Source organism: Musa acuminata, chromosome BXJ3-9 (assembly GCF_036884655.1).
Source record: "Musa acuminata AAA Group cultivar baxijiao chromosome BXJ3-9, Cavendish_Baxijiao_AAA, whole genome shotgun sequence".
Classification (NCBI taxonomy): Eukaryota; Viridiplantae; Streptophyta; class Magnoliopsida; order Zingiberales; family Musaceae; genus Musa; species Musa acuminata.
This window is the reverse complement of record NC_088357.1, coordinates 20,125,707-20,144,288: the sequence shown is the minus strand read 5'-3', so window position 1 is coordinate 20,144,288 and position 18,582 is coordinate 20,125,707. Positions and strand designations below refer to the sequence as shown.

At 38.3% G+C, this 18,582-nt stretch overlaps 1 protein-coding gene across 1 annotated transcript; it reads right to left on the bottom strand.

The window, feature by feature from the left end:
• Window positions 1-12,416: 12,416 nt before the first annotated feature.
• LOC135648706 (uncharacterized) lies at window positions 12,417-15,985 on the bottom strand. The gene is made up of 8 exons (XM_065166606.1): window positions 15,740-15,985; window positions 15,200-15,344; window positions 14,930-15,098; window positions 13,870-14,140; window positions 13,513-13,778; window positions 13,212-13,427; window positions 12,913-13,021; window positions 12,417-12,762 (listed from the first exon to the last, which is right to left on the bottom strand). Exons 1-8 carry the CDS (start codon window positions 15,888-15,890, stop codon window positions 12,701-12,703), a joined length of 1,389 nt encoding a protein of 462 aa, XP_065022678.1. The 5' UTR covers window positions 15,891-15,985; the 3' UTR covers window positions 12,417-12,700.
• Window positions 15,986-18,582: the final 2,597 nt, after the last annotated feature.

Genomic DNA, 18,582 nt, shown 5'->3' with positions numbered 1-18,582 from the left:
TTTAATTGATTATTATTTTTTATTATCTAGTAGTCCTACATGATGATGATTATTTATATATGTGATGTATGATGTGTGGACGGATGATCATGGACCGTGTAATGTGTGTACTTGTGATTATTATTATTGAGGTTTGCGAGCCTCCATTATATTTCTCATTTATTGTCGGGCCTGCATGCCTATGATTAAGTTGTAATCACATGAGGAGGCGCAGCGGGAGCGTGGATGCGATAGTGGGACCCATAAGACGGACGATCGTGATGCATGAAGATGCATCAAGATGTCGACGGAACCGACGAGGACGAGATGGACGATCACAGGGCATGGAGATGCACCGTTGCACACATAGATCTTGATGTGAGTGATTAGGCCTACTGGCTCGGGCCTAATCATATTAGGTTGTGGTCTATGATCATCTGGTTTTATTGCTTATACACATACTAGATATGTATATATATTTGCATGCGATGTAGATATATATTAAATATGTATATGTGTGACATGTCATATTAGGAGATCAAATCATAGAAACATCTCTCGATAATATTAAGTCGGTAAACGTGAGGCAATAAGATTGACCCACATGGCCTTCAATCGTTATAAGTAGGAACCGATTCCTGGTGTAGGTTGAGTTGGTCGAGTCCCTCGAGACTCACCTATATCGCGATTCACTATCTTGCTTATGACATAAAGATGTCACCGGTGACCTGAGGGCATGGTATACTTGGTCGAGTCCCTCGAGGGTATATCATCAAATCAGACTCATCTTGTAACGAAGGTGTTGACTTAACCGAGCATCATGGTTGGTCGAGTCCCTCGAGGCCATGGTGATTCGGAGGCCGAACAGGACGGGAATTACAAGGAGTTGTGATCGACAAGAGTTGCCTACTTTTTAGGCTTAGTGTGATTGGTCGAGTCCCTCGAGGTTACACTAAGACGCTGATTGGATCCTGATCCCCATTAGAAGTCTGCCGGAGACTTCCGTTTCACGTGCTGAGGGTGTCGCATGACTCGTTAGTAAAATAGTGGGAGCATATTAAGATAGAAGTCCATATCTTGATAGTTTATTTCTTGCAAAATCTGCATGTTATTCATTTCTGCTATATCTTTATTTTCAGAAAATATCGCTTTCAAATATCTTACGTGGCATACTTGATATCAACCGCCTCACTGGTCCAAATTATACGGATTGGCTCCATAACTTGAGAATTGTTCTCACAGCGGAGAAAATCGTATACATCCTTGATACAGTGATGCCTGCGCCCGAAGAAGGGGCAAACGAGGATGAGATCGCTCGCTACGTGAAGTACATTGATGACTCCACTCTTGCTCAGTACTATTGGGCTCTATGACTCCTGAGTTACAAAGACAACATGAAAAGATAGATGCCAGATCCATTCTCCTACATGTCCGCAAATTGTTTGAGGAACAGTGAAGGACTCAATGATATGAGATATCTAAGAGCCTCTTCCGCACTAGGATGACTGAGGGGACACCGGTTCAGAACCATGTCCTAAAGATGATTGAGTGGATAGAGAAACTCACAGGTCTAGGAATGATCCTAGAGGATAACTTGTGTGTGGACATTGTGCTTCAATCCCTACCAGATTCCATTTCACAGTTCATAATGAATTTTAATATAAACAAGCTTGAAGTGACTCTCCCAAAGCTTCTCAATATGTTGAGAGAGGCAGAGAGTACTATCAAGAAAGAGAAGCCCGTTCTCTACACTGGTGAGACCAAAAAGAAAAGGAAAGCAGAAAGGTCCCTTAAGAAGGGAAAAGGCAAGGGCAAACTGGGTAAAGCAAAGGTTGCTAAGAAAGACCCAGCCAAGGACAAAGGCCAGTGCTTCCACTGTGGTAAAGATGGGCACTGGAAGAGAAACTGCAAAGAGTACCTTGCAGAAAGGACGAAACAAAAGCTTGATGAAGCTTTAGGTACATTCATGATCAGTCTCCATTTGTCAGACTCTTATGATAACATATGGGTATTGGATACCGTTAGTGCTTATCATATATGCAATTCGTTGCAGGTTCTGGCAAGGCCTAAGAGACTAGAGAGATGCGAGATAGACCTCAAGATGGGTAATAGAGCAAAAGTTGCTGTAGTAGCTGTTGGCGAGGTCGCCCTACATCTGCCTAGTGGAGCTTTTATTGCATTAGATGCATGTTATTTTGTTCCTTCTATTATGAAAAACATTATCTTCATTTCATGTTTAACAGTTAGTGGATATAAATTTGTTTTTGAGAACAATGGTTGTTCGATATTATTAGATGATAAGATCATCACGAAAGGAACATTGCATAATGGTTTATTTATGTTAGACACCACTCCACATATCATGAATGTAAATATGTCCAAAAGGAAACGAGATGAGTTGAACAGTGCATACCTGTGGCATTGTAGGCTAGGTCACATCCATGAAAGAAGGATTCAAAGGTTGCTAAATGATGGATATCTAGATCCATTCGACTATGTGTCATATGCAACTTGTGACCCTTGCATTCGTGGAAAACTGACCAACTCTCCATTTAATGGAACTGGAGAGAGAGCCACTGAGTTGTTGGAACTCATACATAGTGATGTATGTGGACCCATGTCAACTCATGCCATTGGAGGTTACTCCTACTTCATTACATTAACTGATGATTTCTCAAGGTATGGATATGTGTACTTAATGAAGTACAAGTCTGAGGCCTTTGAGAAATTCAGAGAGTATAAGAATGAGGTAGAGAACCAAACTGAAAAGAGTATCAAAACTCTTCGATCAGATCGAGGAGGTGAGTACTTAAGTACAGAGTTCACTTAGTTCCTCAAGGACTAGGGGATATTATTATCCCAATGGACACCTCATTATACACCTCAGCTCAATGGTGTCTCTAAAAGGAGAAATCGTACATTCTTAGATATGGTACGGTCTATGATGAGTTTCACTGACCTACCCATCTCATTCTGGGGATATGCCCTAGAAACCGCAGCTTACCTTCTGAACAGAGTTCCAACTAAGTCTGTAGTGTATACACCATATGAGATATGGAAAGGGAACAAGTCCGATCTTAAGGTTATTAAGATTTGGGGCTGCCCTGCCCACGTTAAAAGACACAACCCCGACAAGTTAGAATCAAGGATAGAGCGATGCAAATTTGTGGGATACCCCAAGGAAACTTGTAGGTATTATTTCTATCATCTCGAGGACCTTTAGCTTCAACATTACGCAGGTCTGATAGAGTATCCCATCCTCCTGAGAGATATGTGGGACATATTAGAGGAGAGGATGTAGAGGATATTGATCCTCAAACCTACGAGGAGGCTATTATGAGTATAGACTCCGGGAAGTGGCAAGAAGCCATGAATTCTGAGATGGATTCTATGTACTCCAATAAGGTTTGGAACCTAGTTGATGCGCCCGAAGGTATTGTACCCATCAGTTGCAAGTGGATCTTTAAGAAAAAGATCATAGTAGATGGAAAGGTAGAGACCTATAAAGCAAGGCTAGTGGCTAAAGGGTATCGTCAAAGGCAAGGTATTGACTATGACGAAACCTTCTCACCCGTAGCAATGCTAAAATCCATCAGAATTCTATTGGCTATTGTAGCACACTATGATTATGAGATCTGGCAGATGGATGTGAAAACCGTATTCCTCAATGGAAACCTCGAGTAGGAGGTGTATATGATGCAACCTGAGGGATTCATGTCCAAGAACTGCCCAGATAAGGTGTGTAGGCTGCTTAGATCCATTTATGGATTAAAGCAAGCTTCCCGAAGTTGAAACATAAGATTTGATGAGGCAATCAGATCTTATGACTTCGTTAAGAACGAAGATGAGCCTTATGTATACAGAAAGGTAAGTGTGAGCGCTATCACCTTTTTGGTATTATATGTGGATGACATCCTGATCATTGGGAATGACGTAGGAATGCTATCCACAGTAAAGGCTTGGTTATCCAGACACTTCTCCATAAATAACTTAGGGGAAGCATCCTATATTTTGGGGATTAGAATCTATAGAGATAGATCCAAAAGGATGCTTGGCTTGTCCCAGTCTAGGTACATAGAAACCATTGTCAAAAGGTTTGGAATGGAAAATTCCAAGAGAGGTCTCATACCGATGAGACATGGGATATCGCTTTCTACGAGTATGTCCCCAAAGACTCCAAAAGAAATGGCGAACATGGATATGATACATTATGCCTCAGCAATAGGGTCTATCATGTATGCTATGCTATGTACTAGGCCTGATATAGTGCATGCTCTGAGTGTCACGAGCAGGTATCAGGCGGATCCAAACTTGGAGCATTGGAAAGCAGTAAAGTGTATCCTTAAGTACTTGAGAATGACTAAGGATCTTTTACTAGTATATGGAGGAAATAGCTTTAAGGTTGAAGGCTACACTGACTCAAGTTTTCAGTCTGATGTCGATGATAGCAAGTCGAATTCAGGGTATGTGTACACCCTGAATGGAGGAGCAATGTGCTGGAAGAGTTCCAAGCAAGATACTACTGCTGACTCAACCACAAAGGCGGAGTACATTGCTGCATCAGATGCAGCAAAGGAGGGAGTCTGGTTGAAGAAGTTCATCACAGATTTGGGAGTCGTGCCGGGTAGCGAGGGGCCGATCTCCCTATATTGCGACAACAACGGGGCGATTGCTCAAGCAAAGGAACCTAGGTCTCATCAGAAATCTAAGCATGTTCTGAGGAGGTTCCACCTTATAAGACAGATCGTAACCCGAGGAGATGTAGTAGTGGAAAGAGTTCCATCCGAAGATAACATTGCAGATCCACTAACAAAGCCGTTGTCTCAGATTTGTTTTGAGCGTCACAGGGGTTTGATGGGGATCAGACACATAGGTGATTGGCTTTAGGTCAAGTGGGAGATTGCTAATCATAGGTGCCCAGCAAGCCAATCACATGAGTGATGGCACGTGTGACTTGATACAGAATCTTTTTGCTTATTATGTTTTGGCATATATCACTTTATAACTATTGCTTAAATGCATACATATATTATGATGTCCTTGGATTTGTGCAATGGGAATCGGATCGTGATGAGATCATGATAGTGAGATCGATTCACCTTTAAACACATATCCTAAATAATCCCGGTCATAGGTTACTCGAGAGGGATATCGTGATAACCGGACAGACTGGTGTCTTGTATACCCATCCATGTGATGGATGCAGCTGGTCTTATAGTTGCTTGTGTAGGGACACTAGGGATACAGTACAGGTGCTCATTGGAGAATGAGTTCACTAATTGATTCGCTTACGGAATGCTGGATGGTTGATGATGCCTAATTGTCAGACAGCGATTCCGTAGTCCTAGTGGTGTATCTGGTCCTTAGACTTGAGATACCAAGGATATCCTGTATGAGTGCTCCACTCTTTGATACCAGACTTATAGGTTTGGTTGTCCCAGATCTAGTACAGTTGGTCATTGGGAGTGGTAGTCGACCTTACGAGGGCTATTGAGTGTCGATAGAGGATCATCCACTCTCGACGTCATGAGAGGAATATCCCATGTGTTCTTGCTCAGACAAATCCCTAGCCAAGGTCATTCGGGTTGAGGGAGAAAGAGTTCTCCGGGAGAATCCGATTAGAGCGAGACTCGAGTAGAAACCGTGTGGGTCTAACAACACCATACTCGATATACGGTCTCTGGGATATTAGATGGATGAGGGACTATAGGTACACGGTAACTGAGGACAGACAGGTCCAATGGATTGGATTCCCCTGTATCGTCTGGGGACTACGACGTAGTGGCCTAGTACGTCCGTAGTCGATGAGTCGAGTGAATTATTACAGAGATAATAATTTACTGAGTTAGAAGGAGTTCTAACATGTATGACTCACGGCCAGCTCGATATTAGGCCTAGACGGTCACACACATATGGTAGGCATTGCGATGAGTAGAGGTTCAGATATGAGATATCCGACGGAGCCCTTGTCTTATTGGATGCAGATCCAATACCCATTAGGGTTTGATAGGGGATCTCTATAAATAGGAGGGATTCAGAGCCCCATAGGCTAGAGAGCTCTTGCTTGCCTTTCCTATTCTCCTCTCCCTCTCCACCTCAAAAAGGCCTGGAGTTTTGAGGAGCGTTGTCGCAACCCTGCTGTGTGGATCATCGCTAGAGAGGAGGACACTTGACCTCCTTCACCCTCTCCTAAGGATCTGCAAGGAAACAGGGATATACGATCTCCCTAGGTAACACAATCTACTCTATACGCAGTTTCATGTTTCACGGATTTTGCGTATCAATCTTCGCACGACGACGAACATCTCTTTGGGAATCGGGGATTTTGTTTTCTTGATCTTCCGCTGCGCATGTGATGCCGCCCCCTAAGATTTTCCAACATGACCCATGAATCATCTTTCAAGGCCTCGTCAATGTATTTAGGTTTAATTTGGGAGAGAAAAGCGATGTTTGCACAAAAATTCTTATGAGATGAATGAGTTTGAACTCCTTTAGATGTGTTTCCTATGGTTAGCCCCTTAGGATAAGCTTCTACATACTTCCAATCCTTCGGAAAGGATGTTTCGGAAGTAGATGCATCCAAGTTGCTAGATGGAGAAAGGGTTTCATTTAAATTCAAAGCATCAAAATTAACATCATTATCAAAATCATTTTTCTTAACTTTGAAAACTTCATTAAAAACAACATGAATAGATTCTTCTATAATTAAAGTTCTTTTATTAAAGATACAAATTGCTTTAGATATAGAAGAATAGCCAAGAAAAATTTCTTCATAAGATTTAGCATCAAATTTTCCTAAGGCATCTTTTTTATTCAAGATAAAACACTTACACCCAAAACTTTAAAATATAAAACACTGGGTTTTTTGTTGTTCCACAACTCATAAGGAGTTTTGGTTAGTAAGGGTCTTATTAGAACTCTATTCATGACATAGCATGTCGTGTTTACGGCTTCGACCCAAAAATATTTGGGTAGGCTATATTCATTCAACATGGTTCTTACCATTTCTTGTAAGTTTCTATTCTTTCTTTCTATTACTCCATTTTATTGAGGATTTCTTGGAGTAGAGAAGTTGTGGTTGTATCCATTAAATTCACAAAATTCTTGAAAATCATGGTTTTGAAATTCACTACCGTGATCACTTCGAATTGATGAAATTATAAAGCCCTTTTTATTTTGAATAAGTTTACAAAACTTAGAGAAATACCTAAAGCAATCGATTTTGTATGTTAAAAAAGTAAGTCCAAGTATATCTACTATAATCATCAACAATAATAAAGGCATACTTGCTACCTCCTAGGTTTGATGTAGCAATTGGTCCAAACAAATTCATATGGATCAATTGTAATGGTCTAAAAGTGCTTATTTGATTCTTTGGTTTGAAACTATCTTTTATTTATTTTTCTAGTTGACATGCATCATACATATTGTCTTTAACAAACTTAATGTGGGGAATTCCTCTCACAAGTTCTTTAGATGAAATTTGAGAGATTAATTTTATGCTAGCATGACCTAATCTCCTATGCCAAAGCCAAGCATCATCATTCAAGACCGAAAAACACATTTCATTGTAAAGATCATTAATGTCAATAATATATACGTTATTTTATTTTAGTGCAATCATAGATGTATTTTTATATGATTTTTTAATAATGCAAGCATTAGATTTAAATTTAACAATATATCATTTATCACACAATTGACTAATACTCAAGAGGTTATGCTTTAAGCCATCAACCAACAATATATCTTCAATAAAAGGTTGAATTTGTTACCTATGATTCTTTTGCCAATGATTTTACCTTTGTTGTTGTCTCCAAAGGTGACATATCCTTCGTCTAGGCTAGTGAGCTTAAAGAATTAAGATGGATTTCCGATCATATGCCTTGAGCATTCACTATCAAGGTACCATCTCTTGCTCCTAGCTTGTGATGATATATTTTTTTACAAAAAAGGATGAATTTTAGGTACCCATTTGACCTTGGGTGCCTAAAAAATCGATCTACATATCTTATCACATTGTATTGAGTCATTTGAGGTTCTTTTATGAACCCAAATCAATCTATGTGGACTATATCTTTTAAGTGAACATTTATAGGTAATATGTCCGAGTTTACAATAAAAGTTGCATTTGGTGTGAGGTGAAACATGCAAGGTCTGACCTTTAACAAAAGTGGTTGGATTTTGGTGAGAGCTACTCATAAATCTAATTCCACTTCTCCTATGAACGTGACCCTTATTGGCAAAGATAATGTTCAAAGACTTGCTACCAACCTCAAATTTTTCTAAGGCTTCTTTGAATAGTAAGTTTTCCTTTTTAAGTATGTCTAGTTCATCACATTTCGTACAAGGAGTTAAACTACTATTATGCTCAATCTTTAATTTATTGAAATCACTAACAAGAGAAGCATACTCCTTTTTTAACAATTTATATTTTTTACTAATTGATTTGCATTCATCAAATAGATCATGAAAAGCATTTAATAGTTCATCAAAGAATAAATTTGTATCAAATGAACTTGTTACCTCATCTCCAATGGTCATTATTGCATAGTGAGCAACTTGCTCGGTGATGGTAGGCTCCTCTTCTTCGGATGTACTTGAGTCGTCTCATGTTGCTTTGAGAGCCTTTTTCTTTGGTTGCCTCTTCTTGGTTAGGGGACATTTGCTCTTGTAATATCCCAGCTTCTTACATTCGTAACATATTATTTGATCTTTCTTGGGTTTAAATTTAATTTTAGTGTCATTTTTAAATTTATTTTTTTATCATTTTTTTAAATTTTTTTGTTAAGAGTGCTAAATCTTCATCAAGGTCTTCATCACTTATGTTTTCTTTCAAATGATTTTCTTGGATTCTTAGTGTCATATCCTTCCTATTCTTTGGAAGGGTATCCTCAAGCTCTTCATGAGCTTTACAAGTCATTTCATAGGTTATTAGTGACCCAATTAGTTCTTTAAGAGGAAAATTATTGAGATCTTTGGCCTCTTGAATGGTCATTACTTTAGAGTCTCAACTCTTTAGAAGAGATTAAAATTTTATTAACAAGTTCAAAATCCGAGAAACTTTTACCAAGTCCTTTTAGACCTTTGACGACATCCGTAAATCGGGTGTACATGTCTCCAATGGTCTCACTCGGTTTCATCCGAAACAACTCATAAGTATGCACTGAGAGATTAATTTTTGACTCCTTCACTCTATTAGTGCCTTCATAAGTCACTTGGAGTGTGTGCCAAATATCAAAAGCCGTTTCACAAATCGACACTCGATTAAACTCATTTTTATCTAATGCGCAAAATAAGGCATTCATAGCCTTAGCATTTAGAGTGAAAGTCTTCTTCTCTAACTCATTCCAATCGTTCATTGGAAGAGAAGACTTTTGAAAATCATTTTCGACAACATTCCATAGCTCAAAATTCATTGAAATTAGGAAGATTTTCATTCTAGTCTTCTAATATGTGTAATTTATCCTATTGAACATGGGCGGATGTGTAATTGAATGACTTTCTTGATTGTCAGCAAATGTCATCTCTCTTGGGTTTTAAACCAAGCAAGAGTGAACCTTGCTCTGATACCAATTGTTAGGATCAAGAGCGACACTAAGAGGGGGGGGGGGGGTAAATTAGTGCAGCAGAAAACTTTTATGATTTCAGAAAATATTTCGTACATTCGAAGGAAATTGATTCAGAAAGATAGTAACTTTAAAACGTAAGAGAGTATAAGTGTAGTGAAAGCAAGATGAGGAGAAGAAGCACTTTGCTATGAAATGATTTACAGTTAAAAAAAATTACTCAAAACGAAATGTAAACTAGATTTAGAGTGGTTTGGTCAATGTGACCTATATCCACTATCGAATTCCTCCTCCAATGAGGTCTCCGGTGTCCACTAAAGGCCTTCCTTCAATAGGTGAAGACCAACCACCTTTTATAGCACTTTCTCCTTTTCACGGGTTTAGAAGGGAACCCTTACAAGTCTCACACCTATCTTGAATGATCTCAAAACTTAGAAAGAGGAGGAGAACTCTAGCACTTGTTTACAACACTTATACACTCCAATAACTCAAAATTATAATCACACTTCGGTGTCTTTTCATGCTGAAAAGGGTGAGGTATTTATAGGCCCCAATGACTTTCAAAAATGGAGTAAAAAAGTATCTCATCCAGGATTTTCAAGGTACTGACGGTACCATCGCCATTATTGGGCGATACTACCATCTGACATCTGATACTGGGTGGCACTACCACTCAATCTGGGCAGTACCACCACCTGACAGAACTCAAAGACCAAGCTCTAGCGGTACCATCACCATTACTGGGCGGTACCACCATTGGCAGTAATAACTACCAGTGGTGCCACCACCCAATTTGGGTGGTACCATCGCCTAGACCACCTAGAGTGCTGTTTTCCAGGCAGTGCCATCGCCAACCCTAGCGGTGCCACCGCCGGTCAGGAATTTAGCATCTTGGTTGGGCCTTAACTCCGACCCAAACCACCCTAACTCCAAGCCTAGTTGGCCCCTAACAGAGTTGATGGGATTACCTCCCAAATCAACTCTAATTATCATTCTAACTATGATTAAGGCAAGCATGGTTCGTCGATTTTTCACTCGGTGAACTTTTCGGTGAGTCTTTCGACGAACTTTTCGACGAGTCTTCTAGCGAGCTTCTGGCGAACTCTCGATCAACTCTCGACTAGTCTTTCGGCGTGCTTCTGGCGATCTTCTGAGGAGCTTTCGACGAGTCTTCCATCGTGGTTTCGGTGATCTCACGATGAACTCTTGGCGAGCTCCTGGTATATCATCCAAGTCTTCGACTCCGACTCATCATTTGCTTTACGCCTTACTACTATCGTAGTTAATTCTGCATGCTTATCTCAACATATGGATTAGATCAAATAATTTACTAATTGATTTCATCATCAAAATATAAGATTCAACAGCATATTCCTATAAGTTAAAATTATATTAAAATTTAGAGTTTCAATGAAAATATTAAAGGATATTTTAGATAATATATGTGTATATATGTATAAAAGTGGGGCCTAAATATTTGGAAAGATATATATTCTATATTAAGTTTTGGATATAAAAGATGTTATTTTCAAATTTTGAAAGGATTGATACGTAAAAACATCAGTACTATTTGCTATAATAATCACGATCTGATAGTTAATATAGCTTGATGACTGCATTTTACTTGTTTTATTTGGTGCTTGTTCTTCATTTCGGGCTCCCTCTTATGTATATTTTTCTATTAGTCCTATGTCAATGTATTACAATCAATAAACGACCTCACTAACATATAAGTTAAATTTTCAGGTATTAAATAAAGTAGTTTATTATTAGAAAATAAAGAAATCATCCTATGAAAAAACTTATTGTCATCTAATGAAATCTTGTGGAATGAAGATTTTGTGACTCCCAAAATATAAATCCTAACGGTTTCCTTGTCCGTGCAATTGATACGAGTTCCACATTGGTATGCTCAATCACCAAATATACTTCAAAATTTTTTGAAGGCCCGTTGAAATAATATTTTAAAATAATAGTAAAACTAAAAAGAATGAAAATGTTCTGTCGATGTTCTCCTTCACTGATTTGACCAGAAGAACCTTAGAACGGTTTATTTCAATGACAGTTCATATGTTCATTCTCTTCTAAAGTTAGATGGATCTCTTATTTTTACCTAAAAATAAGAAAAGTCATAAAAAGAGCTACCAACCAATGTCGTTATAAGTTGGATTAGGTTCTTGGCTAAAATCGTAGAAAAGCTCATAACTTTGAAAATTTTTAAGATAAAATCCTAACTTTAAGAAATTCTATCTTTTTCTAAATGATCATTCTATCCTCTCCATCATCATCGTTCAGACAGCAACATTAACAGGAATATGCAACATTGCTGAAAGGTATGCAATGCCTCAACTTTTTTTTTCTTTTTTTGGGTTTTAATTATTATCGTTCTTTTATGGTTGATGCGAGAGTGAGGATAACCTCGGCACTCCATGCATGATAACCGCATTTATCCAAACTCACAGGCATTAAAAATTACATTTATCCAAAATCGAAATATTGGATTTTGGAATACAAGATTTGTCGATGCAATCATCCGAAGAACTCTTCGTGCAACTACTAAATCAAGAAGATTATCTTGTCAATGCATCTAAAATATACATGCATTTACAAATGTAGTAATCCAAATCCACTAAACTATGACACCTGACAGTCTTCCGGAATGAAAATTTTGTATATGCCCTGAAGAAAACAGGCAGAGTAGGACAATCATTATATTCCATTAATGCGTTAAATATTTTACATAAAAACATTTATAACTGAATAGACACCAATGTCTTGAAAAAACAAATTGTCAGAAGCCAATGTTTGATGAGCGTCGTAGAACTGAAGACTGAATAACTAGATTGGAATAGCCGATACAACAGCAAATGAATTATAAAATGAATGATGATTAAGCCAGATTTCCAAGCATGAGTAGCTACATATATCTATTCTGTGTTACTAAATTAAATAGAGAACAAAACACGATCAATTCCTCATTTGGGAACATGTCGTGGCTTCATAATGAAATTGGAAGATCAACTGCCTTCCAAGGTACTATAAACATCAATAGCCTTTCCTTCATTTAGCCAGATGAGAACAGTCAGTTCAATGAAGCGTCCATATGTTTCACTGGTTATCACACACTGTGGATGCTCTAATGCCTGCTAGACTCAGATGTTCAATGATTCTGCTTCATCATCCCTCTCCTTCAGACCTGTCCAATCTTGTGGCTCTGCAGAAGAAAATCATCCATGGTAAGAACGTAGCAGCTGTGTTGGTGAGTTAACGAGACAAATTTGCTTGGCATAAATTGTCCAATCAAAAAGATGAGACAAGAAATGTCCAATATTACATTTAATAATCCAACTAATATGCATCATACTTGATTTGTGGCTCTCGGCAACCACCATAAGCCGCCTTTGCAAGACCGAGGCCATGAAAAGGAAGATAGAGCACATTCCAAACATGATAGTGATTGGGAAAGCATTTACCTTCAAGATAGCATAAAAGTAAAAAGTTAAATATTTGCGACGTATAGCTTCTCTTATAAATTAACATTGCAACTCTTTTCTTTTACTAGTGACGTATGTATTTATGATGCAAATAAATAAAGCTAAGATAACTAGAAGCTTTCTTTACATAGTACAGCCAAATACCAGAGTATAGCATTTTGATACTTACATTGTAGAGTACGATACACACAAAAATATTGAGGGGAATGCGAAAGAAGTTCATAATTGTGCTCCTAGCTTCCTCAGGAATGTACTGGGATCTCATCTTCATAATTGATGGCCAAAATATGCCAACGCAGGCCTCAAAGACACAGAAGCCAAGGAGTTGGATACAACTACCAAAAGATATGCTACCACCCTTTGCAGTAGAAGGTGCAACTAAGAACTGTTTAACATTAGCAATTGAGGTCACATACTGATAGATAAACAGAAAGAACTAGCAAATTAGTACAACCAAGCAAGAGTCTTACATTAGAGATAATGGGAAGTAGCAGAGTGAAGGCAGAGATTGCAAACACAATCTGCATATAACTTTCGACTTTAAGAGTCCCACGAGCCATCAGCCTAGATGCTATGGAGCTTCCCAACATTGAAGAAACCATGAATGTAGCAAAAATAAAGCCATGAGGTATATCCTCATCATTTGGGCTCAAAGCAGGAGTCCACAAGAATACAAAGGTGTACATTGAACCTTCAAAAAGTGATTGTATTGCACCCAGCAAAGCGATTTTCTCATCTGTTATTAGTGCAGTAATTTCAATAACTGATGGCACTCAAATCAAAGAGATATTCTTGTGTGCTGCCAATATAAGTTAAATCATACTTACCAGAAGCAATGGCTGCAGCAGCACCTTTGAATTGTGTAATCAAGTCTTTGCTATCAGAAGGATCTCCATAATTCTCACTCCAGGATGACAAGATAATGGCCATGCCTATGGCAAGGCAGCATGCAGCAGCATCAAATGGAGCCACAGGACCAAATCCTAAATTATCAGCCAATAAATTGGCAAAAAGTCCAGAGACAATGGCGATAAGACCATTGCCAAGAAATATAGCCTTCGCGAAAGTTACTGACAACCACTGTGGATCAAAACCTCTCTGCACGAGGGCAACAACCACTTCATCAGAAGAACTAGGAAACTTATCTTTTAACAATATATAAATGTTCAGTCTAGTAGTGATCAAGTAGATCCAATGGATCAGTAGCTCTAGATCACATTATGGATGATGGCAATTCATAACTTGCACAAAGAACAATAACACTAACTGCAGAAGAAACCTATACTATTAAGACTGGTCAGATTAGTACCTTAGCTACTGAAAAGTGTACTTTCTTATTCTTTTGATCACGTTTGAAGTGTTTCTCCAAGTTTTACATCACTTAAAATAATGGAAAGAAAATGTTTAGAAGACAATTACATCAAATCTGGAACGAGTGAATATAATGCATAAAACTCACTGCTATTTATTTTGATGCCATCAAGATCTATTCAGGAAAATATATCCACCAGAAGAAAAGGAGCAAAAGAACAAGTTGAATGACAAGCTTAGAGACTAAAAAGAGAGGAGAAAAAATAGACAAGCCCATACAGAAAAAGAAACGTAGGACTATATCTAATAAGTCGAAAGAGTAAAAATGATGGCTGCTTACATATAAGGATATCTTATAGAAGAGAAGATAAAGCAAGAGCCAAGATCAGTGCAATTGAGAATGACATGGATCCTTCTAAGAAACAAATAGGTATGTATATCACAAACCTACAAGTTTAACAGCTCATCTTGGTCCAGTAGCTAAACAGTTTCAGAGTTGAGCAAAATCTCATTATAAACTATAAAACTTTGATAGATCATAACCTTAATGCTCTAGTAGCAGTTTCTCATCCTCACCTTATTATGTTCTGCAACAAGCCATGACTCAAATGCCGAGAAGAGCAGCGACGTAGAAATTCCTCCCAGTATACGACCGACCATCAAAACTTTGTACTCAGGAGAATGCTTAGTAATGCAGCTAAGAATATATGTGATGCAGTAGGTGACACATGCCCTCTTACGACCCCTGCACTCGATTAAAAACAACCCCGGACATCTTTCATAAAAGACCAAGCAAATCGATGAGGAAAAGGAAGTGACAAAGCAAATCGACAAGAAAAGTCTCACCGTTTGTCAGCTAAGGATCCCACTATCGTCCCGAACAGCATGGAAGACCCAAATCCTGCAATGAAGAGCCGGCCGATGTCTCCCTTGTCAAAGCCATACTGACTGTAGAGGTAGTAGACATAAGGACCCTGCAACCAATCACCAGCTGAAAACAACGAAAACAAGACCAAGATTAGCCCAAGTCACATGTACATAGAAAACTAAACCAGCAATTGATTGGTCAAGATCTGCTGATCTAAATCACTATCCACCTCTCAGATCTAAATTACACTGACACTTCAGTTCCAGCATTAAACCCAAAATGAAAGGAAAAAAAAGATAGACCAAGATCCAAAAGCGCCACATCACCGAACGATGCGAGAAATCCCATTGCTATAGTCTTTGGAAAAGAAAGAGATCAAGAAGTTTAGAGAGCCCTCCGAGAAAGAATGAGGAAAAGCAAAGTCAGATCTGCGAATGGATTCGGAAGATCAATCTATAAAATGAAGGATTTTCCTCTTGTCCGAGTTAAATGCAATACTTGAGGGGAGGCCAACGAACCCATCATTAGGGAGTAGACGAGGAGGTAGTTGTTCTTGAAGGCGTTGAAGGGGGAGGAGGTGGCAACCCGGTCTCTGCTCGTCTTGCTCAGCTCCATCGCCGCCACCACCGCCGCGAGCCCGCCAAAAACCGAGTAGTAGAACGCGTCCATCGCCCCCTTCCTCCTCTTCCTTCTTCGGCTTACCTCCGAGGCTCGGAAGAGAACGGGAGAGATTAGAGCTTAATAGAAAGCAATGGTATTAGTGGGAGTTTAAAAATCACATAACGTGGTGCTTTTTGTTTTATTATTATAGCCTTTAGATTTAGGCCTCATCTATGCAGAGGAAGTCTCTCCGGACACAATTAGAAGATTATATGCATAATTAAATAGTTGAGGTATGCATGATTGACCAAATTTAAGATTATACTGTTATTTTTTACTGTAAAATATGAAATGATATGGGATATCAAAGTCCGAGCATAATATTTAAAATTGATTTAATTATTTAATCGATTTAATTATAAGAATGAATCCGAAACATCGGATGGGATTCAAATCGGATAACCAGGTTCGCAGCGCCCATTGACATTTAATTTTAGTCACTCCTTGATCAATGAAGAGTGAGGGAATCGAACTATAAACAAATATAATAGGACAACGCATGTTTGCTCGGACCCCCAAGTGATTACCAGCTGGCAGCATTAATGATCGAGTGGAAAGTTTGATAGCCCAAGTGTTCTTAGGCCAACCTGGGGGCCCCACATTTCAGGATCACCGAGACTGCTGCTTTCGCTCCACCACCACTGTGTGTGCGGCTATTGCAGTAGGCTTACACCCATCTTGAAATGCCAGGTATACTTTGCCTTGTAAAGGACACTAATCGTGATGTCTGCATAAGAGAAACGGTCATTGTCCTATTTTTATCTTTTTTATGAAATATATATATTATCAAATTTCATCACTATATATCAACAGTTTCTTAATACTTTTTCGTTATGATAACCTAAGGCTTTGAATATATCATTTTCTTTTCAAGGATTGCAACAGTATTTCTTTCTCTTGCTTTCTGGTTATTTACTTAAGAACTAAAGCAATCATAATCATCATAGTAGCGTGTAACAGTATATATTTAAAATCTTTATTTACCTATCTTTTTATCAGAATATTTCTCCGACCTCAATACCTACTTTTTTTTACTTTTTCTTATTTGCCATCTCAGACCAATCGTGTGGATTGGGGAATTTTTTTTGCTCCCCATTCCCACGAGTACTCCGCAAAACATGAAGAGACATCATGTCGGTGTTTATAGGATGCAGGATTATGAACAACACCATAATCCAATATTAAGCCACCGACACTTGCGCAAGCATAGAACATTTGACACTACGATCGTTTTCACGTGGTCCACACGGTCGACTTCGGAACTTGGATTTGTCAGTACACATTGTTTCGCGTTATAGAACTCGCCCATGTTTTCAGATCCAGTTTACAGTCGTACATAGAACATTTGCAGAAATAACAAAGTTGTTCTGAAGAAAAGCTAGAGTGAAATTGAGATAGAGACAGCTTTTTCCTGTGACGCAAAGATGATCGAAAACCTTCCAAGTGCCAAATGAACACTTTCCACTGAAGTTTCCGCAAATGCAATTACATAGCCTGCTCAATCTCCTAATCACAGTTAATTGCGAGCGTGCTTCCGATCTTAAAACCGACTATTGAAGATGAATAAACATAGATGATGACGAAAACTTTCTCTATATATGTCTGCATGTGTTTCTTAGATAAGACCATTTTACAATTTGGTCTGTGAAACAAATACACCCATGAATAAAATTGCTGGCAAATTTACTAAAGACAAAATATCTGGTGCAAATTTAAGATGCAGGCATACTAGCTGAGCCTCGCAAGGGATTATCTCAGCTTTGGAACAAAACTGTTCAGTGAAATCGTGACTGAATCTGTTAGAAGAACATAATATATATTAATAATAATTTCATATTTTTTATATATTCTAATCATTAATTAATTTATGACTTGAGAATCAATCTAAATGTATGATTTGAGTACATAATTGAGAAAAATCTTTTTCTCTATATAAATACATATTATCCGAATGAATAAAATCATCTCTTTAGTAATAAATTTTTCATCCTATCAATGTCTTCTTACTTCAAGTAAATCTCCTTGTTTGTTGCTATCATGCTTATCTATATGACTAATATTCCTCTTCCTCACCCTCCCTATTGCTACTATACAATTTTTTGTTTCTACTTCTTGCTTTCAGATTTTAGTATCGCATTAAAGATGAAGACGCACGACTCTTCCCTACCGATCTCCTAGCGTGATTCTTCTATAGCAGATTTACTTCATTTAGTTGATCTAATTAACCCTCTCTAATGATTGACCAACTTCTTCGATGATCCTCCATTATTGTGTAGTAATGCTTAGTGGGCATTCCCTCTACTCCTACCTACTACCCAATATCTTCACCGGTATTCTCATCCCCTTCTTGTCAACTATGGAACTCACCAGTATCTCAAATCTGCTAGTTACAAGTGCTTTACAAGCTAATCACGTGAGTGATGATACGTGTGACATAATACGTGTTAGGATCAAGAGTACTGAGGGGGGGTGAATTAGTGCAGCGAAAAACTTTTATTGGTTCAAAAAACTTCGTATGAAAATAGTTTCAGAAAGATTTTTAACTTGAGAGCAAACGGAAGTATAGTTGATGTAAAGCAACGGAGGCAGTTTACAGTTAAGATAAAGAGCAGAATATAAATACAAACCAAGATTTAGAGTGGTTCGGTCAATTTTAACCTACATCTACTTTTGGCTTCCTCCTGCGATGAGGTCATCGACG

Coding starts and splice junctions, on each gene's coding strand:
- LOC135648706 (XM_065166606.1), bottom strand. CDS start 15,890: ATGGACGCGTTCTACTACTCGGTTTTTGGCGGGCTCGCGGCGGTGGTG. Junction 15,099..15,199: donor GGATCCTTAGCTGACAAACG/GTGAGACTTTTC, acceptor AATCGAGTGCAG/GGGTCGTAAGAGGGCATGTG. Junction 12,763..12,912: donor TGCCGAGAGCCACAAATCAA/GTATGATGCATA, acceptor TTTCTTCTGCAG/AGCCACAAGATTGGACAGGT.